The 27693-nt window shown below is 42.2% G+C and overlaps 1 protein-coding gene across 4 annotated transcripts in view; it reads right to left on the bottom strand.

The window, feature by feature from the left end:
* The window catches only part of ATP8B1 (ATPase phospholipid transporting 8B1), a 158063-nt gene that overhangs the window by 16295 nt on the left and 114075 nt on the right, over nt 1–27693 (bottom strand). For all 4 annotated transcript variants that reach the window (XM_009192795.4, XM_003914413.5, XM_021930173.2 and 1 more), the window contains 9 exons: nt 24497–24540; nt 23456–23612; nt 14544–14732; nt 11593–11705; nt 8801–8965; nt 7920–8031; nt 6581–6656; nt 2331–2463; nt 1080–1368 (listed from right to left, as the gene is read on the bottom strand). In XM_009192795.4, the coding sequence (XP_009191059.2) occupies nt 1080–1368; nt 2331–2463; nt 6581–6656; nt 7920–8031; nt 8801–8965; nt 11593–11705; nt 14544–14732; nt 23456–23612; nt 24497–24540 (1278 nt within the window). The remainder of the gene's footprint in view (nt 1–1079; nt 1369–2330; nt 2464–6580; nt 6657–7919; nt 8032–8800; nt 8966–11592; nt 11706–14543; nt 14733–23455; nt 23613–24496; nt 24541–27693) is intronic.

Consider the following 27693-nt stretch of genomic DNA (forward strand, 5'->3'; position numbering starts at 1 on the left):
TATCCAGGTCATTAGTTTAAGTATTTTTATTACAAGATACTCCCTTATAGTAACAGAGGGAGGAAAAAGGAACAGGATTCAGACATAGAGATGAGGGCCGCGGGTGTGGTTCTGCAGGCTTTAATACCAGCACAACTGTATTTCTGCAAGGCAGGACTCAATCTTTTACTTGTGTGGACTTAATTTCTAGCATCCAGCAAAAGGCAGCCTTCTAGGGAGGTCAGGAGGATGGTGAGAGAACATGGAAGCTTTTCTTCAATGCTAAAACTCTAAACTCACTCCAGGTGACCCAATGATGAAGTTCCCACAGATTTACCAAAGGTAGGAAGAAAGTCCCAGAAAGAAATGCTTAGGTGAAGGAGAATGACATTGTCAAAGCAAGCACCAGAGCTCAACAATTTATGTCTTACAAAACTTATTAAATATCAGGGTTTTGTTTTGTTTTGTTTTTTTGAAATGGAGTCTCACTCTGTCGCCCAGGCTGGAGTGCAGTGGCGCAATCTCAGCTCACTGTAACCTCCGCCTCCTGGGTTCAAGTGATTCTCCTGCCTCAGCCTCCCGAGTAGCTGGGATTACAAGTGTGCACCACCACACCTGGCTAATTTTTGTATTGTTAGTAGAGATGGGGTTTCACCATCTTGTCAGGCTGGTCTCGAACTCCTGACCTTGTGATCCGCCCACCTTGGCCTCCCAAAGTGCTGGGATTATAGGCGTGAGCCACTGTGCCCAGCCAATATCAGGGCTTTTAATAAACCCGAAATATGGGATAGAGGGGAAAAAATACACCACATCTATGTAAAAGAAGAAAAATATAAGGATAAATTCCCCCCTCCATAGACCTTATCTTCCTCTTAGCATCCTTCAGGAGCCCTGTTAGCGATACTCTTTCCTCCTGATGGGCTATGGGCTTTCTGGGGGTAGGGTCACAGGCGTTGTCATGGTTAAGTTGCTTTATGAAACATCTGTTCTATGAAAACCAAAGCTGTAAAATCTACCAAAAAAAACCCACCCCCTACACATTCCAGCCATTTTTCCTCTCCAGAACGTTGGGCCCCGCTGGCCGTCAGTGCATGACTCACTTTTGATCATGTTCACATCATTGGCCCCATCTCCGATGGCCAGCGTAATGGCTTTCTTGTACCTCTTCACCAGGTCCACCACCATGGCCTTCTGCTTGGGGGTGACGCGGCAGCAGATGACGGCACTGCACTCGCAGGCCAGGTCCACAAAGTTTTTCTGCCGCTGCTCTTTCTTAGCTTCTAGCCTCCTTTTACTTTGGGTCCGCATCCGTCTTTCTTCTTCTGTTCTTGGGAACTTCAGCTTCAGAATCTTACTTCTCTTGGTCTTTTTCTCGAGAAGAATTTCATTCTGTGAAATCAGAGAGGGAAAAGGTTACATTCATTTTAGTTTTACCCCAGGAGTACCATTCCCAAGATTTAAATTATGTGAAGGATAATTTTTGGGTTATATCACTGATTGTATTTGACAAACAAATTTGATTTTATAATCAAAATATGTATATGTATGTGTATACATATATATACACACACATACATATATATATATGTATTTTTTTGAGACGGAGTCTCTGTTGCCAGGCTGGAATGCAGTGGCACGATCTTGGCTCACTGTAACCTCCACCTCCCAGGTTCAAGCGATTTCCCTGCCTCAGCCTCCCGAGTAGCTGGGACTACAGGTGTGCGCCACCATGCCTGGCTAATTTTTTTTTTTTTTTTTTGTATTTTAGTAAAGACAGGGCTTCACCATGTTGGCCAGGATGGTCTCCATCTCCTGACCTTGTGATCTGCCCACCTTGGCCTCCCAAAGTGCTGGGAGTACAGGTGTGAGCCACCGTGCTTGGCTATATATATATTTTTTTAATGGAGATGGTGTCTTGCTGTGTAGCCTGGGTTGAAGTGCAGTGGCTATTCATTCACAAGTGTGATCATTGCATGCTGCAGCCTCGAACACCTAAGCTCAAACCACCCTCCTGTTTCAGCCTCCAGAGTAGCTAGGACTACAGGCGCATGCTACCACATCCAGCTTATAAAATATATATGCAACAAAAATTTAGAAAATCCAACAATCTATAAAGAAGAAAATGAAAAATAACCATTGATTAATAAACCAAGATAACCACTTTGACCTCTTTGATATACATCCTTTCATATATCATATACTATTAAGTCTTTAACTTGGAAAATTCGCACTTTCATGTATAGGCTAAGAGACTTTTAGGTTGGCAGTTAACATGTGAAAGCATCTAAAAGTGGCCCCAAAAGAACTTCTTTCTTCTGAGTTAAAGGCACAGATACACTAATGATACATACCAACCAAGAACCAGTGATGATTAACGCACGGTTTCCACCGGGTGGAAAAAAAGGTTCCTGCACAGGAGATGCAAACTTTGCATAGACTCCACCTCTATTCCTCTGGTTTTCCATCCTTGCATGAAGAAGAGAACTAGGGGAAAGCAAATTTAAGTGTTTAAAGTGTAAGACCATAAATAGGCCCTTGATTCTGAGATAATTTTGACTTAAAAAAAAAAGTGACAAAAAAACAAAGTTTACCATCTTAACTATTTTTGTTTATTTTATTTTCATTAAAATTTTTTTGAGAGAGGGTCTCACTCTGTCACCCAGGCTGGAGGGCAGTGGCATGATCATGGGTCACTGCAGCTTTGACCTCCCAGGCTCAAGTGATTCTCCTGCCTCAGCCTCCTGAATTGCTGGGACTATAGGCACATGCTATCACGCCCGGCTAATTTTTGTATTTTTTGTAGCAATAGGGTTTCGCCATATCCCAGGCTTTGACCATTTTTAAGTGTACAGCTTAGTAGTATTAACTATAGTCACATTGTTATCCAACTAATCTCTAGAACTTTTTCATCTTGCAAAACTGAAACTCTATACCTATTACACAATAACACCTCATCTCACTCACCCTCCAGTCCCTGGTAACTTCCAGTTTACTTTCTGTTTGAATGAATTTGAGCACTCTAGATACCTCATATATGTGAAATCAAACAGTATTTGTCTTTTTGTGACTGGTTTATTTCACTTAGCATAATGTCTTCAAGGTTCATCTATATAACATGTCATAATTTCCTTCTTTTTAAAAGTTGAATATATTCCATTATGTGGAGGCACCACATTCTGTTTATTCATTCACACAATGATGGGCACCTGGCTTGTGTCCACCTCTTGGCTACTGTGAACAGTGTTGCTATGAACATGGGTGTGCATGTATCTCTTTGAGATCCTGCTTTCAATTATTTTGTGGATATACCCAGAAGTGGGATTGTTGAATTATATGGTAATCCTTTTTAAAATTTTTTGAAGCATCACCATACTGTTTTGCATAGTGGCTGCACCATTTTATATATTTCATCAACAACACACAAAGGTTCCTTCAACAATGCTTATTTTCTATTGTGTTTTGTTTTTGATAGTATCCATCCTAAAGGGTGTGAGGTATTATCTTGCTTTGGTTTTGATTTCTCTTCCCCTAATGATTAGTGATGATGAGCATCCTTTCACATGTTTATCAGCCATTTGTACATCCTCTTTGGAAAAATGTCTACTCAAAGTGCTTTACCCAATTTTTTTTTTAATTTTTATTTATTTATTTATTTTTAGACAGAGTCTCGCTCTGTCACCAGGCTGGAGTGCAGTGGTGTGATCTCAGCTCACTGCAACATCCGCTTCCCAGGTTCAAGCAATTCTCCTGCCTCAGCCACCCAAGTAGCTGGGACTACAGGTGTGTGCCACCACGCCTGGCTAATTTTTGTATTTTTAGTAGAGACAGGGTTTCACCATATTGGCCAGGATGGTCTCAATCTCTTGACCTCACAATCCGCCCGCCTCAGCCCCCCACAGTGCTGGGATTACAGGCATGAGCCACCGTGTCCAGCCAGCCTTTTTTTTTTTTTTAACTGAGTGACATGTAATTTTACTAAGTCTCGATTCGTCCACCATGGGGGGGTACCATGTTGTTGGTAATTCACCATTTTTCAAAGACAGCTAAAGGAAGATACAGTTGAAAATGTATACACAGCAACAGAAGAAAGGCAATCTTAGGCCAGGCACTGTGGCTTACACCTGTAATCCCAGCACTTTGGGAGGCTGAGGCGGGCAGATCATCTGAGGTCAGGAGTTCCAAGCCAGGCTGGCCAACATAGTGAAACTCTGTCTCTACTAAAAATACAAAAATTAGCCAGGCATGGTGGTGGTGCCTGTAATCCCAGCTACTTGGGAGGCTGAGGCATGAGGATCACTTGAACCCAGGAGGTGGAGTTTGCAAAGAGACAAGATTGCACCACTGCACCCCAGCCTAGGTGGCAGAAAGAGTCTTTTTCATTAAAAAAAAAAAAAGGAAAGGCAATCTTGATCTGAATTAGAATACTGGCTATTGTTTGTTAGGAAGACACTTATTTTCATATAAACAAAATTATATCTGTGAGAAATTCTCAGTGCTTTATATCAACAAATTGAATGTTTATGTTAAAATGATATATGTGACAAGGCCACATATAACACTTTCATGTGATAGAAAAATGAGTCATGAAACTTTGGAGTGGAAGGGACCTTAAATATCTTGTCCAGTCTCTTCATGTTACAAATAAGGAAATCAAGCCAGAGGAAGGTGATGTGATTTGCCTGCTGCGAGTTGATAGGAAGAATGGAATGAGGACTCAGTTATCTTGTAACTCCTGGCTCAGGACTCTTACTATTACACGCAAAAAGCCATTGTTCTTCTCCTTTCAAAGAAGGTTTCTCAGCCTTGGCACTCTTGATGTCCTGGGCCTAATAATCCTTTATTTTATGTGGCCATCCCTTGCACTGGAGCATCCAGTGCATCCCTGGCCTCTACCCATTAGAAGCCAGGAGTACTTCTCCTCCGCAGTTGAAACAAACAAGTGTCTCTGGACAGTGTCAAAAAGGGTCCCTGGAAGGCAGAGTCACTCCCCACTGAGAATCATTGCATATAGTAATTAACCGAATTACTTGAAACCCAGAACTAAAAGTAAACTCATTAAGCATTTATTTGTCTGTTGCTACTTTTTTTTTTTTTTTTTTTTGAGATAGAGTCTCGCTCTGTCACCCAGGAGGGCTGGAGTGCAGTGGCACGATCTTGGCTCACTGCAACCTGTGCCTCCCAGGTTCAAGCGATTCTCCTGCCTCAGTCTCCCGAGTAGCTGGGATGACAGGCACCCGCCACCATGCCCGGCTAATTTTTGTATTTTTAGTAGAGAGGGGTTTCATCATATTGGTCAGGCCCTCAAACTCCTGACCTCGTGATCCACCCGCCTCAGCCTCCCAGTGTGCTGGGATTACAGGCATGAGCCACCGTGCCCAGCCTGTTGCTACTTTTTTAAAACCTAACAACACTAAGGGGCATGGTTAATGTGCCTCTACTCAGGCACACAAACTAAATCAGTTCTAAATGGAACTGAGTTAGATCATAAGGCTACTGATTTTGTCTAATTTAACGGAACACCTAATATATTAGAACAACTAGAAAACACTTTATCACCGTCATGAGAAATAAGACGAATATTGACCATCAATTCCCTCATCACTTTATCACACCTTGCAAGTGTGTATGTTAACAGCTTAATCTGACTTCATGCTGGCCTGAGAGAGGTGTTGTAGGGAAAAAGCTGAGGAACTGTCAGGCCATCAGTAAACACAGTAACTGTGTGCAGCATATTATAGCTTCAGAACAAGACATGGCTTTTTCATCATACATTTCCAGGTCTGCTGCGACTCTGATTTAAAGCTAACAAATGTTTCAGCATATGCTGACATTTGAATTATCAGGCCTGCCCCACCTAGACTAGATTACAGAGGACCTACATGATGTAACCCACCCACACATTTCCTTCTGGGCAAAAGCTTTTTTTTCCTTTCTTCTATTTCCCTTTCAAAAGTAAAAGTTCCTAGAAAAAGCAAAACAGGACTATAATTCATATTAATTTGCTAGTGATATGACAGGTTCACTTCCTTTTCCAGTAGGTGAACAGAGAAGACTTTTTTTTAATGAGAGAGTTTCGCTGTTGTCACCCAGGCTGGAGTGCAGTGGCGTGATCTTGGCTCACTGCAACCTCTGCCGCCTGGGTTCAAGTGATCCTCCTGCCTCAGCCTCCCGAGTAGCTGAGATTACACTTGCCAGCCACCACACCCAGCTAATTTTTGTAGTTTTAGTAGAGGTGGGGTTTCACCATGTTGGCCAGGCTGGTCTCGAACTCCTGACCTCAGGTGATCCACCCACCTCAGCCTCCCAAAGGGCTGGGATTACAGGCATGAGCCACTGCGCCTGGCCTGAGCTAAGAAGGAATGGAGAAAAGTGGCCTCTGAATGGCCCCAAGTTTCCCTAAAAGTAAAATCTGCTCAAATTTAGGCTGAACCTTGATTACTTGGAACTGCCTGTTACTGTCTTGCTTCATTTAAACTTGAGGAAACTGCCCCAAGTGACATATCGTAGCCCCTATTTCTCCATATCTGCTATCTTCTACAGACAGCCTTGCATTTGAAAAGATGAGCTCTTATGTAATTTCATACTGCAGGCTTTTACTCACTTAATATCTTCCCCATAGCAGATGGTGGTGTCTTCAGTCAGAAGTTCACAAGCAAATCCTATATTTTCAGCAGTTTCTACAATAGAAAAAAATTAAGTCAATGTCATTCCTGCTGTTTTTATTTTGTGTTTTTGAGACAGCATCTCACTCCCATTGCCTAGACTGGAGTGCAGTGACACGGTATCTCCTCACTGCAGCCTCAACCTCTAGGGCTCAAGTGATCTTCCCATCTCAGCACTGTCCCCATCCCCCAAGTAGCTGGGACTACACAACTCGCTACCAAGCTACCAATAGAAAATACTTCTGTATCTTTTCTAGAGACAGGATTTCGTCATGTTTGCCAGGCTCATTCTTACTGTTGAACTGAATAATTGATTTTACCTAGTAATGATATTTTTTAGTTCATGAACATAACCAGATTCACATAAATACGCTGTTTTTCTATAGCGATCTATAGGAATCACATGCAGAAAAAAAAATGCTGTTCTCTATAAGAAAATAAGTGAAAGTCAAAGTCTAATTTGAAATGTTTTCAATAAATAAAATGTGCTATATTATCAAACATATAAACTGGTTATTTAATAAACCAATGTTCACTAAATTACTAAACACTTTCAGTTCATGGTTTAATTACTCTGTTATTGGCAGGGGGAGGGGGGCAGAGGGAAGCATAATAATTTCCACCAACCCTTACGTGAAGATTTTTTTCTTCCTTTTAAATTACCACCCAATTTGGCATTTATTTAAGGTCAGGGCTGTGCCTCCTGTAATTTTGCAGAGTGTATAACCCATTGACGATTTCAGAGCAAGAGACGTTATTTGATTTCTTGTGGAAGGCTTGCAAAGTAAAGTGTCAATACCAAACAAGTGCTTGTTGAGTTCTAAAGTTAAAAAATTAAAATAATTCTTTCCTTAGGTATACAATTTTATTGCCAAGCAATAAAATTGGCAAGAAAACCGAAGTTATTGTTCAGCACTTTGTATTGTTCTATTCTGTACCCACCAAATGTCAAAGTACTGGAAGGACAGAGGGATAAGAGGGATGGCCCTTTCAGGACGGGAGCCCATGTCTGGCTGGAGAGATAAGACCAATTATAATCATCAAGACATGGCCAGGAGCTAAATTATGAGGAAGAAACTGCTGCTGAGGGGGACCAGGAAAGGATGCAGAAGGGTGTGCTGGAAAAACAGAGGAGAGTTTCTCAGAAAAAGCATCTTCCGCCCAGAGAAACAGTGTTTGTACAGGATGAAAAGTCTGAGGAGGTCATCTTGGGCAAAGGAAACGGCAGCTATAAATATTTGTGAATTAACAGATATGCTTCCCTGCACAATGAATTACCCTTTTTGTCTCCAGTAAGCACCCAGATCTTAATGTCAGCTTTTGCAAGTTTTGAAATGGTTTCTGGAACTCCATCCTGTAGCTTGTCTTCAATAGCTGTAGCTCCCAGGAGCTAGAATGTATATTTAAAAAAAAAGGGGGGGGGGATTAGCAAATAAACCAAAAGTTTTCTGTAATTACAGGTTGCCAACCTGTAAAAAGAAGGGCAAATTATACTTCCTGGTTGCTGCTCTCCTGGTGCCAATGGCCAGTGTTGACAGGGAAGGCTGCCATGTTTCTCAATTACTGCAAACCAACACAGCTAAAAACATTTTCCCTAAAGGATGAACTATTTAATTTAGCAAGATAAAAATGCAAGTACAAAATCAAGGATGTTAAAAATACTTTCCTTGTGTATTTGTGGCTTTACACTGACATTAACCAGTTGCAACACTAGCTATTTGTTGAATATTTTCCACTGATCTAAACTCTATGAAAACTATGTATTAAATTTGGAAAACTTTTAGAAACAATATATTTTTCTTATTTCAAGATTTTGCAGAATGTGAATTGTTTCAGTAATTCCCCCAATGTAATAAGTATTAGATGCAGATTCGTTATTGTTTAAAAATTATAATGAATTTTAATAAGTGATATACAAATTATGGAATTGAATTAGAATCTCTCCTAATGTATTTTGTCTTTTGGTTTCTCATAATGGCAACTTCTGTTCTGCTCCTATTTTGGTGAACAAAAGAAATTACCTTCTTCCATTGTGCCGGTGTCAAATGTTGAAGTTGCAATTATCTCTTAAGCATGAGATCAAATATTCAATAAAACTTAATAAAAATTTCAATTCTGCTTAGAATATCAAAGAAAAAGTTATTAAGGCTAAAACTCACAATTAAATCTTTTTCAATCTCCTCATATACTTTATCCAGAGCTTCGTCCCGGTTGGTGGAGACCACACTGGCAGCCATAAACTTTTTATTCCATTGTGCAAATTCTTTTTCTTCAATTTCCTTGTAGCAAAGGCATAGGGTTCTAAGAGTTTCATTTGCAAAGATCTGTTTTATTTAAAAAAATAAATCCACCAATGCAAAGAATAGTTAATTTTATGTAATTCAGGATCAAGTATGAAATTTTACTTTGAAGTAATATACTAACAGAATTTAAAAAGAGACCATTAAAGATGACGGATTCTGTACAAATACATTTTAGAGAGGGGATTAAATGTCACTTCTTTTTTTTTTTTTTTTTGAGACAAGGTTTGGGTTTATCATCCAGGCTGGGATACAGTGATGCAATCCTGGCTCACTGCAACCTCTGCCTTGCAGGCTGAAGTCGTCCTCTCACCTCAGCCTCCCAAGTAGCTGGGACTACAGGTGTGCACCACAACGCCTGGCTAACTTTTGTACTTTTTTTGTAAAGACGGGGTTTCATCATGCTGGTCTTGAACTCATGAGCTTATGTGATTTGCCCAACTCAGCCTTCCAGCATGCTGGGATTATAGGCATGAGCCACTGCGCCCAGCCTAAACGTCACTTTATAATAGACTTTGCTTTTCTAAACTTCCTTAGGGTCCAGGACTGTACTTCTAGTTTCCAAAGGGAAAAGTTTGTCTTTCTTCTAAGTCTTCTATTACCTTTCTCTTTTTCTCTTAATGATTTTTCTCTTAAAGATTTTCTCTTTTTCTCTTAATGACTAGGAAAATATCAGACTAAGGGAGCTGCCTTGGGGTGTAATGACGTAAGCATGAACCTGACAACTTTATAACTTGTTCCAACAAACTGCGATACGAGTCCAATCACCTATGAACTCTCCACCAAGCATGATTCCCTCAAACCAATTCTAAAATACAGAAGCCATTATTAAAGCTGAGGTCAAACCTTTTAATGGTAAAGAGTATCTGGCAATTTTTCAATGGTGAACGATTTGAACATTTTCTTTTTTTTTCTTTTTCTTTTCTTTTTTTTTTTTTGAGATGGAGTCTTGCTCTGTTGCCCAGGCTTGAGTGCAGTGGTGCAATCTCGGCTCACTGCAACCTCTGGCTCCCGGATTCACGCCATTCTCCTGCCTCAGCCTCCTGAGTAGCTGGGACTACAGGCACGCGCCACTGCGCCCGGCTAATTTTTGTATTTTTAGTAGAGATGAGGTTTCACCATGTTGGCTAGGATGGTCTCGATTTGTTGACCTTGTGATCTGCCCGCCTCACCCTTCCAAAGTGCTGGGATTGCAGGTGCAAGCTACTGTGCCCAGCCCGATTTAAACATTTTAAGCAGTTTCAACAAGAACCAGTAAATATCTCATTACTTTATAGTCATATCTTTTTTTTAAAATTAAATTAAATTTTTTATTTTTTGAGACCAAGCTTTGCTCTTGTCACCCAGGCTGGAGTGCAATGGTATGATCTTGGCTCACTGTACCCTCTGCCTCCCAGGTTCAAGCGATTCTCCTGCCTCAGCCTCCCAAGTAGCTAGGATTACAGGTGCCCACCACCACACCCAGCTAATTTTTTGTATTTTTAGTGGAGACGGGGTTTCACCATGTTTGGTCAGGCTGGTCTTGAACTCCTACCCTCAGTTGATACACCCACCTTGGCCTCCCAAAGTGCTGGGATTATAGGCGTGAGACACCATGCCTGGCCTATAGTCATATCTTGTCTAGCCAAGATGGCAGAAGTGGTTCAACTGGTTGAGTATTTGCTTTCAAGATTCTTTGGAAGGTTCTGCATTTATTTGATTAGATTGTCATCGTTCATATCCTCATAAGATCTCATCAGTTTTAAGTGCATCAGCATCAGTATATAATCTTAAAATGTGACTCTATCTAGGAGACAATATATTAATCAGGCTCTTCTCTGAAGGATGTTTGGGTGGTTCTAAAACTCAATCGACCCTTAAAGCAAAGGGGAAAAATCTCCAACCTTTATTAAGTACCTCCTAGGTGCTAGCCAGTATGGAAGATGCTTTCTCTTGCAATGGTCCTCCAAGATAGGAATTATCCCTTCCCTCTTTCATGGGGGGAATTAATGATTCATATGATATATCTACCATTTTTTCCAAAGACACAAGCTAGTAAAGAGGCAGGGACACCAGGTCTGCCTGATCTCCTCCATGCCTCCTTGCCATTGTTGTACCAAACAACAGTGCAAGATCCAGAGATATTCTGAGTAGTGGCAACATCACGGGACTAAACATACAGACAGCTTCCTAAGGACTTGGAAGTAATTAAGATCAAAGTGATTTTACCAACAAAGCTATCAAAAGTCAATGATCCAACACATTGCTCTGTCATCCTGCCACATATGAATGCTTTCCTTCCTTCACACTACACCTTGAAGTTAGTGGAGTTCTTGGGGGCCACATACATAGTAAGACTACAACCTAGTATGGTTGTGTAGCTTGCTCAAGGTCACTGGAAGAGAGCTAAGTCATTCTCCTGCCTCAGTCCTATAGACCTTGAAGACTCACATGCTGGGAGAAGGCACCACGGTGATATCCCAGGAAGTCAGTGGTAGGGGCAGAACTGGAACCCAGATGGCTATATTTCTACTTTGCTGCTACTTCCACCCCAACTATTCCAAAGCAAAGGGAGGGTCAGTAGTTAACATACAGCTTTCATGCAAACTTAACAGACAGCATCAGAGAGTAAGATCAGAATCCCTTGCAGAAAGAATAAAAGTGGAACTTACATCCAGAGCATCCTGTGTTTCTTGCTTAGTAGGATTCATTCGATGTAACCGTTCATAAATAACTGTGTCAGCACCTTTACAGTAAAGCCTGATATTGCCTTCTGGGGTTCTTACTGGCAGTAAAAAAAGGAAATAAACACAACAAAGTTTGATTTTTTTAATATATATTTTTTGAGACAGGGTCTTGCTCTGTCGCCCAGGCAGGAGTGCAGCAGTGTAATATTGGCTCACTGTAGCCTTGACCTCCCAGGTTTGCAATCCTCCGATCTCAGCCTCCCGAGTAGCTGGGACAACAGGTGCATGCCACCATGCCTGGCTAATTTTTATTTTTATAGATATGGAGGCCTCACTATGTTATCCAGGCTGGTCTTGAATTCTTGGGCTCAAGTAATCCTCCTGCCTCAGCCTCCCACAGTGCTGGGATTACAGATGTGAGCTACAGCACCCAGCTAAGTTTGATTTCTTAATATAAAACTACATTTACAAAGTTAATTTGAAGTGTTACTATCTCATAATTCACTATTAGCTTAAAACCATCAGTTCCTCTAGAAAAGTGTTGCCTTCAACAAAACTGGTAAGTCATTATCTACATTGAATATAATAGTGAAATAAATATAAAAAGATTCCTTCACAGTCAGCTCTGTTTTTCATAACTTTAGTTATTCTTCCAACAAATATTTACTGATTCCCTACCATATGCTATGCCATGTGCTAGTTACTTTCTTTCATAGAATTTTTCTCCATCCAACCAACAGGAAGTTTCTTACCTATGAACTCACAACACTTACTGCCTTTAATACTTGGACCACAACACCCCTCCTTGTGACCTTTTTATTTTTTTGTTTTTTTGATTAATGCAATAATTGTAATACATCCCTCATTGCTAACTAGATTTTAAGTCAAGGTAGATGGCAAGCACGATAATCAGTCTAGATCTGTGTGAGGGACACAGAAAGCATTCAGTAAGTGTGCCTAAGGAGAGTATAATAGACAGTTAAACCTATATATTTTTATTGGTTAAAAATTCAGTCATAGTGGAGAAGGCTTGTAGACACCACCTTAACCAAGTGATCAAAGTTAACATCTCTAATAATGAGACAAACCAATAATATATACCTTCTGGCCAGGCAGGGTGGCTCATGCCTGTAATCCCAGCACTCTGGGAGGCCAAGGTGGGCCGATCACCTGAGGTCAGGAGTTGGAGACTAGCCTGACCACCATGGAGAAACTTTGTTTCTACTAAAAAATACAAAATTAGCCGGGAGTGGTGGCGCATGCCTGTAATCCCAGCTACTCAGGAGGCTGAGGCAGGAGAATTGCTTGAACCTGGGAGGTGGAGGTTGTGGTGAGCTGAGATCATACCATTGCACTCCAGCCTGGGCAACAAGAGTGAAACTCAGTCTCAAAAAAATATATATATATATATAAAAAATATATATATATACACACACATATATACATATATACACATATATGTATATACACACATATATACATATATGTATATATACACACATATATACATATAAATATATACATATGTGTGTGTATGTGTGTGTATATATACACCTTCTGATGTGATACTTAAAGAAGAGCACAGCATCACTTATGGACTCTTCCTGCCAACAATGTGTAACCTAGCTCTAATCATGAGGGAATATCAGACAAACCCAAGTTGGGGGATAGCCTATAAAATAACCAGTGTGTGGTTTTTAAAAATGTCAATGGATGAAAGATCAAAAAGAGATTGAACCATCCTTGACTCAGAGTCATGATCACCTAACGTAACCTGTGATCTTGGATTGGATCCTGGATGAGAAAAACATAAAGAATGAACTTCCCTAGTAAAATCTGAAAAAGTCTATTGATTAGATAATATTGTACTGTGTTAAATTTTCTGGTTCTGATCATTGGACTGTATATATAAGTGAGTGTTCCTCTTCTTAGGAAATACCTACTATGGTATACAGTATAGTATTTAGGGGAAAGGACATTAGGCCTGCAATTTAGTCTCTTTTTTATATTTTTATTTTCTTTTTTTATTATGTAATCTTGCTCCTTCTAGTGCAATTTATTCTCAAATGGTTCAGAAAACAATAATCTGTATGTATGTGTACATATATATGTATGTGTATATATAGATATATAATGAAATTATATATATATATGGCAAATGTTAACAATTGCTGGATATGGAAGAGTATGAGAGTTCTTTAAACCATTCTTGCAGCTTTTCTGTAAGTTTGAGATTATTTCAAACTACAAATTTAAAGCAGTTCAGTGGTAGGAAGTGATTTTCATCTTCACTTGGTGGTCTGCTATGTGCCTGCATTGCCGGTATGATTTTGATTCATAAGTATAGTCTTGATTTTCTCAGAAATCTTTTCCTGCTGAGCCCTCCCTTCCCTGCCATCAAGTACAGAAGACAGCACTCAGAGGTGCTCAAAAAATAAAAGAGCTTGTGTTGTTTAAAATAAAAGACTGCTACAAATGTCTATCTGCTACTTCAGAAGCGTTCCACCTGCCACCCCAGATTCAGCATCTGGCAGCCCACATGGTTAAAGAATGTCAGCAGCTGTAATCCCAGCTACTCAGGAGGCTGAGGCAGGAGAATCGCTTGAACCCGGGAGGCGGAGGTTTCAGTGACCTGAGATCGCACCACTGCACTCCTGGGTGACAGAGCAAGACTCCATCTCAAAAAAAAAAAAAAAGAGAGATTAAAAAAGAATATCAGCAGCATATGCAAGATTCAGAGATACTGCGGCTGTCCCTTTGAGTAGGGAACACAGTGAAGAATGAAGAAAACAATACTAGTTTCAAAAAATCTGCAGAAATCTCCCAGGAGCCAAGTAGCTCTTTCGCTGGCTGCTTTATCCTGGTGCCATTCAATACAATGGGCACAAGCAATATCTAAATGAGCGATTCATAGACAGACTCTGAGGGGGACTTACCAATGATAGACATTCGCTTCCGGTCACTGTTGAAGTCCAAAATGGCAAGAACATTATAAGTCCTTTCAGTGCCCAGCTCACTGATGGTGATGGTGTTCTGGGTCCTGGCGAGGAAGGCAAAGCCAAAGTTCCTGGCAGCGTTTACCAGGGCACCTTCATCTGGAGAGGCTGCCTGGTAGTTGAGCTGACCTAACAAGGAAGCGAGAGAAATCCCAGAAAAGCTGTAAAACCAAATGCAGAGCTCATTGTTGAGGCCTCCGCTGAGGCTCCTGTGGGGGTCAGCTGGGCTGCAAAGCCCAAAGCATCCCCAGGAAAACAAGTCATTGACTCTGAAGGGTTATGCCAAGATGGAAACTTCTTTGTTTTATCTTGACTTATAAACAGTAATACAAACTAAAAGTGAAACATTGGCGAAGAATGGGGGAAAATTCCCATAATCCCACTATCCACAGGAAAAACAACAGGTGTTGACACTTTATCATTCCTTCCAGCGCCTTTTAAAATGTCTGTATCTGAAATTGTTTCTATCAAGCTGAATATACATTTACATCTTGATTATTTTAATGCTGTATCTGAGTATATTGCCATCCATTTTTAAATTCTTTATAAACATTTGAACAGTTGTAAACATGTTATCATTTTCCCATTACAGACACTTAGTTTATTTCCAAAGTTTTTTACTCTCAAAAAATAACATTTTAATAACCCTCTTGTATGTGTGCAAAGACTTTTCTGTTTCTTTTTTCCTTTTAGAGACAGAGTTCTCCCTATGTTGTCCAGGCTGGTCCTGATCTCCGGGACCCAAGTGATCCTTCTGCCTCAGCCTAATGAGTAGCTAGGACTACAGGCGCATGTCACCACACCTGGCTTATTCTCTTTCTTTCTTGTTTTTCTGAAACAGGGTCTCACCCTGTTGCCCAGGCTGCAGTGCAGTGGCACGATCATGGCTCACTGCAGCCTCAATCTCCCCAGGCTCAGTGATCCTCCTACCTCATCCTCCCAAGTAGCTGGGATTACAGGTACATGCCACCACACCTAGCTAATTTTTTGTATTTTTTTTTATAAAGACAGGGTTTCACCATGTTGCTCAGGCTTTTCTCAAACACCTGGACTCAAGTGATTTGCCTGCCTCAGTCCCTGAAGTGTTGGGATTACAGGCGTGAGCCACTGCCCCGGCCCCTGGCTTATTTTCTAAGAGCAGATTCCTATTAGGAAATTACTGAGTCACAGAACACTGACAATTTTAAAACTCATTGGTGTACATTACTAATTTGTTTTCCAAGAAGGTTGTACCAGTTTATCTTCCTCTGAAAGAGTATGTTTTCTTTCTTTCTTTTGTTGTTTTTTTTGAAACAGGGTCTTACTCTGGCACCAAGGCTGTAGTGCAGTGGCACAATCTCAGCTCACTGAAGCCTCGACCACCCCAGGTGCAAGTGATCCTCCTACCTCAGCTTCCCAAGTAGCTGGGACCCGGCGCATATCACCACGCCCAGCTAATGTTGGTATTTTTTTGTAGAGATGGGATCTCACCACGTTGCCCAGGCTATTTTTTTCTTTACCATAGCCATATTCTCCTTATAAAAAAACAAAACAAAACAAAACAAAACAAAGTAAAACAAAAAAACACAGGCCAGGTGTGTTGGCTCACACCTGTAATCCCAGCACTTTGGGAGGCTGAGGTCAGGAGATCGAGACCATCCTGGCTAACATGGTGAAACCCTGTCTGTACTAAAAATACAGAAAGTTAGCCAGGCATGGTGACGCGTGCCTATAGTCCCAGCTACTCAGGAGGCTGAGGCAGGAGAATCACTTGAACCCAGGAGGCGGAGGTTGCAGTGAGTCGAGATCGCACCACTGCGCTCCAACCTGGTGACAGAGCAAGACTCCATCTCAAAAAAAAAAAAAAAAGAAAGAAAAAAAAAAAAAAGTTGAAGCCGGGCGCGGTGGCTCAAGCCTGTAATCCCAGCACTTTGGGAGGCCGAGACCGGTGGATCACGAGGTCAGGAGATCAAGACCATCCTGGCGAACACGGTGAAACCCCGTCTCTACTAAAAAATACAAAAAACTAGCCGGGCGAGGTGGCGGGCGCCTGTAGTCCCAGCTACTCGGGAGGCTGAGGCAGGAGAATGGCGTGCACCCGGGGGGGGGAGGTGGGTGTGGGGGGAGATCCGGCCACTGCACTCCCGCCTGGGGGGCAGAACGAGAACAAACCATCTCAAAAAAGAAAAAAAAGAAAAGAAAAGTTGAAACCAACCAACCAACCAACCAACCGACCAACCAACCAACCAACCTTAGTTTGATCACTATCCGATATCTTAATGTTTAAAAGTTAAATAATGGGAAATTGTCTTCTATTCACAACTACATTTCAACAATAAGAATAAGCTAGGTTCCGTGGCACATGCCTGTAATCCCAACTATTCAGGAGGCTGAGGCAGGAGGATCACTTGAGCCCAGGAGTGTGAGGTTATAGTGACCTTTGATCATTCCACTGCACTCCAGCCTGGCAGACAGAGCTAGATGCAGTCTCTTTTAGGAAAAAGGAAAAAACCAATAAGAATAGGAATAAATCTCACAGCCAGATACACAAAAGAGTACATATGCTACATGATTCCACTTACATAAGCCAAAAACTGACAAAGCTAATCTGTGTTATTCGTAGTCAGGAAAGTACTTTTCTTGGAGAGTTAATCACTGGAAAGGAATGTAAAGGGAATTCTAGGGGGATTGACAAGGTTTTTTTTTTTTTTTTTTTTTTTTTTAAATCTGAGTGCTCATTACAAGAGTATTAGTTTGTGAAAATTCATTGAGTTATATACTTATGATATGTACGTATCTCTGTATACGCATGTTGTACTTCAGTAAAAAGTTTAAAAAATACTCTGCCTACCCAAGATCTTCTATTTTTCTACTCTAGTTATTTTGTCTCAAAATAGAAGGAAAAGCATTTCCATGGCCAGATGACTTTGGACAGAAAGAGCATTTAGTTTTCCAGAATACTTTGACCAGGATGAAGGCCACAGATGCATGAGCAGCTGTTTATCCCCTAGTCTCACTTGGAATCATCAGTGCTCTGGGGTAATGGTGGCAGAGAGAGCTAAACACACCTCCTTCCTTCACAATTGGCTCAGAAGATTCACTCTTTAAGTCAGTATTAATCACTTCCTAATTAATAATTAAAGATGACACTTTAGGATCTCTCTATATTAGTTCACCCAGAAAGTCATTCACTAGAAGCTATAAATGCACTTCCTAAATCCGGCCACGTAGCAAACATATACAAGTGCCAGAGGGCAAAGTATTCAACCAGAGACAAATCAGCAGTGGTGAGAACAAAGCCTTTCCCTTCAGCAATTTAAGCTGGCACAGCGATATATGGCATAAGTGACAGCAAACGCATTTCCAGTAGAAAAAAGAAACAAAATAATAAAAGGTGGTAAAGTTCCCACAAGTAAAACAATCATATCTAGAGCAAACACCTTAATCTTTTTATCATTAAAGAAAAAAGAAATGTTTTCCATTACCTTCCGATAATGGAATCACAGAATTGTAGACTAACAGAGATGGGAAGAATGTCAGAGACTTGGTCCAAATTCCAACCTTGTGACTGCTGGAAGACACTTGGACTAAAAAACTATGCAGCCATAAAAAAGAACAAAATCATGTCCTTTGTCACAATAGAGATTAGGCCATTATCCTAAGCAAATTAACTCAGGAACAGAAGACCACATACCTAACACATGTTCTCACTTAACATTGGGTACTCATGGACATAAAGATTGCAAAAATAGATAGTGGGGACTTCAAGAGAGAGGAGCGAGGGAGGGCAACAAGGGTTGAAAAACTTATTATCAGGGCCAGGCGCGGTGGCTCACGCCTGTAATCCCAGCACTTTGGGAGGCCGAGGCCGGTGGATCATGAGGTCAGGAGTTTGAGACCAGCCTGGCCAACATAGTGAAACCCCGTCTCTACTAAAAATATGAAAACTTAGCCAGGTGTGGTGGTGTGCACCTGTAATCCCAGCTACTCAGGAGGTTGAGGCAGGAGAATAGTGTGAACCCAGGAGGCAGAGGTTGCAGTGAACCGAGATTGCACCATTGCACTCCAGCCCGGGCGATAGTTCGAGACTCCATCTCAAAAAAAAAAGAAAAAAGAAAAGAAAAAAACTATTAAGTTCTGTGTTCACTACCTGGATGATGGGATCAATTGTACTCCAAACTTCAGGATCATGCAATATACCCATGTAACAAACATGCACATGTATATCCTGAACCTAAAATAAAAGTTGAAGGTGTAAAAACAAACTAAAACAAAACAAAGCCACCTTCCTAAGAAAACTCTTTATGGCAAACTCTTTATTTATGGCACATTTAGAGGCAACTAGAAAGACCTTCTTTGTGTTTCACACACAATTTTTGACTTGTGAAATTGATGTAATCAAAGAAAGATGCTCCAACCACAAATCCTACCTCTCAGTTCTCATTATCCTGATTCCCTAGCCTCAGGGTAATGGTGGCAGGAGAAAGCTAAATGCACCTTTCTTCCCTCCTTCATGACTGCCTCAGCTGATTCCCTCTACTATTTTTTTGAGACGGAGTCTTGCTTTGTCACCCAGGCTGGAGTGCAGTGGCACGATCTTGGCTCACTGCAACCTCTGACTCCCAGGTTAAAGCAAGTCTCCTGTCTCAGCCTCCTGAGTACCTGGGACTACAAGTGCCCGCCACCATGCCCAGCTAATTTTTGTATGTTTAGTAGAGATGGGGGTTTCACCATATTGGTCAGGCTGGTCTTGAACTCCTGACCTCAGGTGATCCGCCTGCCTCAGCTTCCCAAAGTGCTGGGATTACAGGTGTGAGCCACTGCACCCGGCTCACTCTAATTAAGTGACAACAAACTACCTGGCCAGGCATGGTGGCACACACCTGTAATCCCAGTGCTTTGGGAGGCCAAAGCAGGTGGATAGACCAGCCTGGGCAACATGGGGAAATTCCATCTCTACTGAAAATACAAAAAGTTAGCCGGGGTTTGGTGGTGGGCACCTGTAATCCCAGCTACACAGGAGACTGAGGCAGAAGAATCGCTTGAACCTGGGAGGCGGAGGTTGCAGTGAGCTGAGATTGTGGCACTGCACTCCAGCCTGGGCAACAAGAGCGAGATTCAGTCTTTAAAAAAAAAAAAAAAGCCGAGCACGGTGGCTCACACCTGTAATCCCAGCACTTTTGGGAGGCCAAGGCTGGAGGATTACTTGAGGTCGGGAATTCAAGACCAGCCTAACCAACATGGAGAAACCCCGTCTCTATTAAACATGCAAAATTAGCTGGGCGTGGTGGAGCGTGCCTGTAATCCCAGCTAGTCGGAGACTGAGGCAGGAGAATCGACTGAACCCAGGAGTCGGAGGTTGCAGTGAGCCGAGATCACGCCATTGCACTCCAGCCTGGGCAATAAGAGTGAAATTTGGTCTCAAAACAAAAACAAAAACAAACAAACAAAAAAACCCTACCTCTCAGATGTCTTTTTGTCCTCAATCCTCTCACCCCCTTTAAATGATTTGCCAAGTGTCTCCCACATTCATGGCTTTGTCATCCTTCCCAAAGACCCCACGCTAATACAAACCTTCAGCCTCTGTGCCAATCTCCAGTGCCTGCCTGCTTCAGACTCTCGCACCCAATGTGATGCGCAAAACTCCTGAGACAAGCTCTCTGATCATCGATTCAAAACCTCCAGGTGAAGTGAAGGCTTCCAAGTCTTCCACACTCTGCTCTCACAGGACCTCTGTGCAGGCGGGAGTCTGCAATGGCCTTAAGGTTCCCATCCTAGGGATGTACGTTCACTTTCTCCCAGTCAGACAATCAAGCACTAATCTAGGTACTGCTGTGAAGGGAATTTGCAGATGTACGATCCTAATCAGCGGACCTTAAAAATAGATTATCCAGGTGTTCCTGACTTAATTAGATGAGCTTAGCACAGACCTCTTCTTGTGGGGAGACTTGGAGCAGTATGAAAAAGGCTCAATTTAAGGGAGATTCTCCACTGCTGGCTTTGCAGATGGAGTGGACCAGCTGGCAGGGAATGAGGGCAGTCTCTAGGAGGGGAAAGCAACCCAGCTGACAGCCAATAAAGAAATGGGGACTTCAATTCTACAAGCATAGAGAACTGAATCCTGCTGCAACCACACTGAACGTGGAAGAAGACACTGAGCTCCAGATGAGAACATGGCCCAAACTTGATTTTAGTCAGATGCTGAGCGGAGAACCCAGTCATGCCATGCTAAGAATTCTGCCCTACAGAACCGTAAGCTAATGAACGGGTGTTTTCAGTAGCTGAGTTACACTAATTCACTACAGAGTAGCAGAAAACTAATGCATGTGGCTGGGCATGGTGGCTCACGCCTGTAATCCCAGCACTTTGGGAGGTCAAGGTGGGCAGATCACCTGAAGTCAGGAGTTGGAGACCAGCCTGGCCAACATGGGAAACCCCATCTCTACTAAAAATACAAAAATCAGCTGGGCGTGCCTGTGGGCACCTCTAGTCCCAGCTACTCAGGAGGCTGAGGCATGAGAATTATGCTTGAACCCGGGAGGTGGAGGTTGCAGTGAGCTGAGATCGTGCCGTTAAACTCCCGCCCGGGGGGCAAAAAAAAAACCTGTTTTTCAAAAAAAAAAAAAAAAAAAATTGGAGGCGTAGTCCTCAAGGTCCTTTCAAGGGATCCTTTCCTGGTACTTTATGGTTAAAAGCCAAAATCAATTTCTCTAAGCTCCTGCACTAGAAACGTAACATGTCTCTATTCTGTACAACCCTTGACCTCAGCTGACAGTGGACAAAGAGTTGCAATAGGTTAGGCTGGAGGGACTTTGTGTTCTTGTTTTTTTTTTTTTTTTTTTTTTTTTTGAGACCAAGTCTTGCACTGTTGCCCAGGCTGGAGTGTAGTGGCATGATCTCGGCTCACTGCAACCTCCGCCTGCCAAGTTCAAGCAATTCTCCTATTCAGGCTCCTAAGTAGCTGGGATTACAGGCACATGCCACCATGCTTGGCTAATTTTTTGTATTTTTAGTAGAAACGGGTTTTCACCATGTTGGCCATGCTGGTTTCCAACTCCTGACCTCGTGATCTGCCCGCCTCGGTCTCCCAAAGTGCTGGGATTACAGGTGTGAGCCACCACACCCAGCCCTGCTGGAAGGAACTTTGTACATCCAACCTTCTTACTACAACACCGAGGAAGGTGGTTCTCAGACAGGGACCCAAACTGGACTGACTCATCTCTAGCACGTAATCCAGGGCTCTTCCCATAATATCCCACTGGGGAAAAATAGAATAGGGACTACAGGATGAATTTACATTGGCCTAAGTTGACCAGTTAGCCCTTAAAACACTATCATGTACTCAGAGAAGAGTACAACAATTGTACTAATGAGTCAAAACCAAAGAGAACCAGGTGACTTTGTAATGTCATACTTTATGCTTACAGACTGAGTAAAATTGGCTTGGCGCGTCAAATAGACTTTGACCTCTGCTTCCATGATTCATGAGCTGGTATCGTCCCTTTCTATCTTTCCCCACATTGTCTGCTGATAAACGCTTCCATGTATCCATCCTAATCTGAACTCTGTTACCTTGCTTCATTGCAATATTAGATTCATCTTTGGAAAATGGGTTTCTTTGCAACTTGCTGAAAAGTATCACATACAGCTTCTGTACATTTAGGTGTTTTTTGTTTTGTTTTGCTTTTTGTTTTTTTGAGATAGGGTCTCACTCCATCACCCAGGCTGGAGTGTAATGGTGAGACTATGGCTCACTGCAGCCTTGACCTCCTGGGTTCAAGCGATCCCCACCTGAGTAGCTGGCACTACAGACATGTGCCATCACGCCTGGCTAATTTTTGGTATTTTTTGGTGAGATGGGGTTTTGCCATGTTGCTCAGGCTGGTCTTGAACTCCTGAGCTCAAGCAATCCACTCACCTCGACCTTTCAAATGCTGGGATTACAGGTGTGAACCACCATGCGTTGGCCTACACATTTAGTTTTTATGCATATTCCTTCTCTAGAAATTTCATACCTGCTACATATGAGACATCAAGGTTGAGAAGAGAGAGGGACTTATGTATGCTGCACTGACTGAAGTAAAAAGTGGAAGATGTAGTGAAGTGGATGAAGTGAATGAATGAAGTGAAGGCAGACTATGCTTCATTACAGAAACACCAAAGGAACTCCTTTTGCTCTTTCTATAAAGTGCACGTGTGTCTATATAACTTATCATTATGTCCATTTGTGATAAAATGACTAGCTTTCCTTGATATAATCAGGACAAACTTGCTGTGACAAAGCTGGCACAAACTGCATTGAAGGATTCTGCAAAGGAACTTACAAGTCATTCTGCTTGTTCCCATGAAATTCACATTAATTATGCTCCTTTAAATGGAAAAGGCACCCAGAAGAGATCCAGGCTGAGGCTGATATTATTTCAAACCCAAACTATAACAGAATCTATTAAATAAGAGCATATATCTAAAATTATTTGGTAGAAAAGATTAGTCAAGTTCAGAGTCCATTTCTGATATAGATAAGGCTTGACTTTTCACACTCAGTAAATGCTCAGTAATAAATGTGCTAAGAAAAGTTAGATTCTTCTATCATAATTCAAGTATCAATCATTTCAATAAGATTTCATTTGCAAAGTGAAAAAAATACACCTGGAGCCATAACTATGAATAAGATGTAAATTTTCAGGGACAAGAAGCTTGTTTCCTACTTTGCTCTTCCATAAACCCTCTAGTGGTAAGTGCTGAAAAACATTCACTGCGTTCGAATATGCGACAGATTTGTACTACTTGACATGCATTTGAGTCATAAGCAGGAGTTACCCGGAAACAAAAAACCTGGTCTCTAATGCCTGAGATGCCAGAGAAACACTCACCATCAGTCCTATCTACCATGACCGTGTGGCAAACTGCGAGCAGGAAGAAGAACTGTCGTACTTCCGGCTCTTTCCCCGACTGGATTTGCTCAATAAGATAGTGGTCATAAAATGCAAGCTTCCCATCAGCATATGTATTCCAGCTAAAATCAACTTGCTGAAAGAAATGGAGAAAAACAAAATATAATTTTATAAAATATTTTTCACTTAACATATGACATGAACTTTCCTTGAAAGGCAAGGTTTCAATTATGCAAAAACCACCTTAGGATTTTAGCACATTCTTAAATGTCAAGAGGCTCACAACTGTCTTCAATAAAAAGATACCTTTTTTTTTTTTTTGGAAACATATATGACCATATATGGGTCTCACTCTGTCACCCAGGCTGGACTGCAGTGGCTTGATCTCAGTTCTCTGCAACCTCCGCCTCCTGGGCTCAAGCAATCCTCCTGAGTAGATGGGCCTGTGGGCGTGCACCACCATACCTGGCTAATTTTTGTATTTTTTTTGTAGAGATGGGGTTTCTCTGGTTTCAAACTCCTTGACTCAATTGATCTGCCCATCTCAGCCTCCCGAAGTACTGGGATTACAGGCATGAGCCACCAGGACCAGTCAAAAAGGTACTTTGTGGTGGACTAAACTGTGTTCTCCCAAAAGATATGTTGAAGTTCTAACCTCTGGTACCTATGAATGTGACCTTATTTAGAAACAGGGTCTTTACAGATGTAATCAAGATAAAATGAGGTGACACTCAATTAGGGTAGGTCCTAATCCAATGATTGGTATCCTTATTAGAAGGGGAAGTGTGGACACAGAGACACACAGACACACAAGGGGACACCATGTGACAACAAAAGCAGAGATACAGAGTTGTGTTTCCAAGTCTCCAAGCCAAGGAACACCAAGGACTGTGGACAACCACCAGGAGCAGGGAAGAGGCAATGAAAAGAGTCTTCCCTAGACCTTCAAAGGAAGCATGGCCCTGCTGGGACCCTGACATCCCTAGCATCCCAAACAATTCTTCAGCTTAAAGGCCTTACCTCTATTTTGTTATGGCTGTGTTGAGAGGCATCCCGATGGTCCCCTGAGAAACAAACAGGACAAAACAAATTGATTCTCCACCTGTGTCCAGAGGCCCCTCCTTACATGGCTTTGCTTATGTAGTGGTGGAGGTAAGACCATATATGGCCTGGACACATATTTATTATCTGGCTCTTTACAGAAAACATTAGGTGATCCCTGGTCTAGTTATTCAAATACTGGTGCCTGTCCCTCCCTACTACTTTCTCCTAGGGGCCTGGGTCATATCCTTTAAAATGCTTTACCTCCCCCAAGTCAGAAGGATCCACACATGTGAGCCACGTCCTCAGCCCCTCAGTGCCCCACCATCTTCACTGATACTCCTTATGAGAAAAGGCACTCACGGTGTACAGTTTCCTACAAGTAGGAAGTATATATACATGTCCCTATATCATTTTAAACAATTGTGTTTTTAAGTCTATTTAAAATAGAGAACACTCTATTTGAATCTAGTATTAACCTTAATATTATTTGTAAATTTACAGAAAATTAAATTTCTAAATGTTTCAGAAAATTAGAACCGAAATCAACTTTTAAAACTATTGGCTGGGTGTGGTGGCTCACGCCTGTAATCCCAGCACTTTGGGAGGCTAAGATGGGCGGATCACCTGGGGTCAGGAGTTCAAGATCAGCCTGGCTAGCATGGTGAAACTCCATCTCTATTAAAAACACAAAAATTAGCTGGAAATGGTGGTACACACCTGCAGTCCCAGCTACTCAGGAGGCTGAGGCAGGATAATCACTTGAACCCGGAAGGCAGAGGTTTCAGTGAGCCAAGATTGCGCCACTGCACTCCGGCCTGGGTGACAAAGCGAGACTCTGTCTCAAAAAAACAAAAACAAAAACAAACAAAAAAAACCAATTGTAGGCCAGGTGTGGTGGCTCATGCCTGTAACTCCAGCACTTTGGGAGGCTTAGGCAGGTGGTTCACTTGAGGTCAGGGGTTCGATACCAGCCTGGTCAACATGGTGAAACCCATCTCTACTGAAAAAAAAAAAAAAATTAGCCAGGGGCGGTGGTGTGCGCCTGTAATCCCAGCTACCCAGGAAGCTGAGGGAGGAGAATCATGTGAACCTGGGAGGTGGAGGGGTTGCAGTGAGCTGAGATCGCGCCACTGCACTCCAGCCTGGGTGACAGTGAGACACTGTCTTAAAAACAAAAACAACAAAGAAAACAAAACAACTGTAGTGAAATACACATAATAAAATTTACCATCTTAACCAATTTTTGGTTTGATTTTTTGAGTCAGGGTTTCACTCTGTCACCCAGGCTGGAGTGCAGTGGTGTAAACCCAGCTCACAATAACCTTGATGTCCCCGGGCTCAGGTGATCCTACCTCAGCCTCTCAAGTAACTGGAACTACAAGCACATACCACCATGCCTGGCTAATTTTTGCATTATTATTATTTTATTATTGTTTTTTGTAGAGGCGTGTGTTTTTGTTTGTTTGTTTGTTTGTTTTTGAGACGGAATCTCGCTCTGTCACCCAGGCTGGAGTGCAGTGGCACAATCTTGCTCACTGCAACCTCCACCTCCCGGGTTCAAGTGATTCTCCTGCCTCAGCCTCCTGAGTAGCTGAGACTACAGGTGCCTACCACCACGCCCAGGTAATTTTTGTATTTTTAGTAGAGATGGAGTTTCATCATATTGGCCAGGCTGGTCTCGAACTCCTGACTTGGTGATCCACCCACCTCAGCTTCACAAAGTTCTGGGATTACAGGCGTGAGCCACAGTACCTGGCCAGAGATGGGATTTTGTCATGTTGCCCAGGCTGGTCTCAAACTCCTGGTCTCAAGGGATGTGCCTGCCTCAGCCTCCCAAGGTGCTGGGATTGCAGACGTGAGCCCCTGCACACCAGCCAACCAATTTTTGTTGTTGCTGTTTTGAGACAGGGTCTTGCTCCGTCACCCGTGCTGGAGTGCAGTGGTGTACTCACTGTAGCCTTCAACTCCCAGGCTTAAGGGATCTTCCTGCCTCAGCCTCCCAGGTAACTGGAACTATAGGCATGCAGCACCAAACTCTGCTAATTTTTAAAAAATTTTTGCTTTGTTACCCAAGCTGGTCTAGAGTTCTAGGCCTCGAAGTCTTATTATTATAGGCATGAGACACTGCACCCAGCCCATTTTAACCACTTTTAAGCATACGGTTCAGTGGCATCAAGTATATTCACAATGCCGTGCAGCTATTTCATCTTGCCAAATTGAAACTCTGTACCCATTAAACAGTAACTCCCAATTCCCCTGACCCCGGCCCCTGGTAACCATCATTCTACTTTGTCTGTATACATTTGATTATACTAAGTACTTCATATAAGTAGAATTATACAATATTTGTCCTTTTGTGACTGGCTTACTTCACTTAGCATAATGTCCTTAACTCATTTATGCCTAGTGTTCCATTATTGGAACACTAAGCATGTGGGAGTTATTTATATCCTACTGCTCAAGGTCATCACCAAATTCTGATTGCAAAAATTCAAAAAAATTTAACCTCTGGCATAAATGAGTTCAGGTTCATCTGTGTTGTAGCATGTGTCAAATTTTCCTTCCTTTCTTAGACTGAATAATATTCCATTGTGTGTATCCACATTTTGTTTATCCATTCATCCACTGATCAACGTTTGGGTTGCTTCTATCTTTTGGCTATTGTGAATAATGCTGTTATGAACACAGGTGTACAAATACCTCTTTGAGCCCCTGTTTCAGTATTTTTGAGTATATAACCTGAAGTGGAATTGCTGGATCATATAGTAATGAGACTTCTAATTTTTTTCTTTTTTTTTAGACAGAGTCTCGCTCTGTCGCCAGGCTGGAGTGCAGCGGTGCGATCTCAGCTCACTGCAACCTCCGCCTCCTGGGTTCAAGCAATTCTCCTGCCTCAGCCTCCCAAGTAGCTGGGATTATAGGTGTGCGCCACCACCATACCTGGTTTAATTTTTGTATTATTAGTAGAGATGGGGTTTTGCCACGTTGGCAAGGCTGGTCTTGAATCCCTGACCTCGTGGGATCTGTCCGCTTCACCCTCCCAAAGTGCTGGGATTACAAGCATGAGCCACCGCCCCGGCCATGATCCCACTTCTGGCCGCTGTCCTCTCCCACGCATGTGTCCCCAGTGCTGTCCATGGTGCTCCTCTGGTGCTCAGCTGGAGAATGGTCCC

Source organism: Papio anubis, chromosome 19 (assembly GCF_008728515.1).
Source record: "Papio anubis isolate 15944 chromosome 19, Panubis1.0, whole genome shotgun sequence".
Classification (NCBI taxonomy): Eukaryota; Metazoa; Chordata; class Mammalia; order Primates; family Cercopithecidae; genus Papio; species Papio anubis.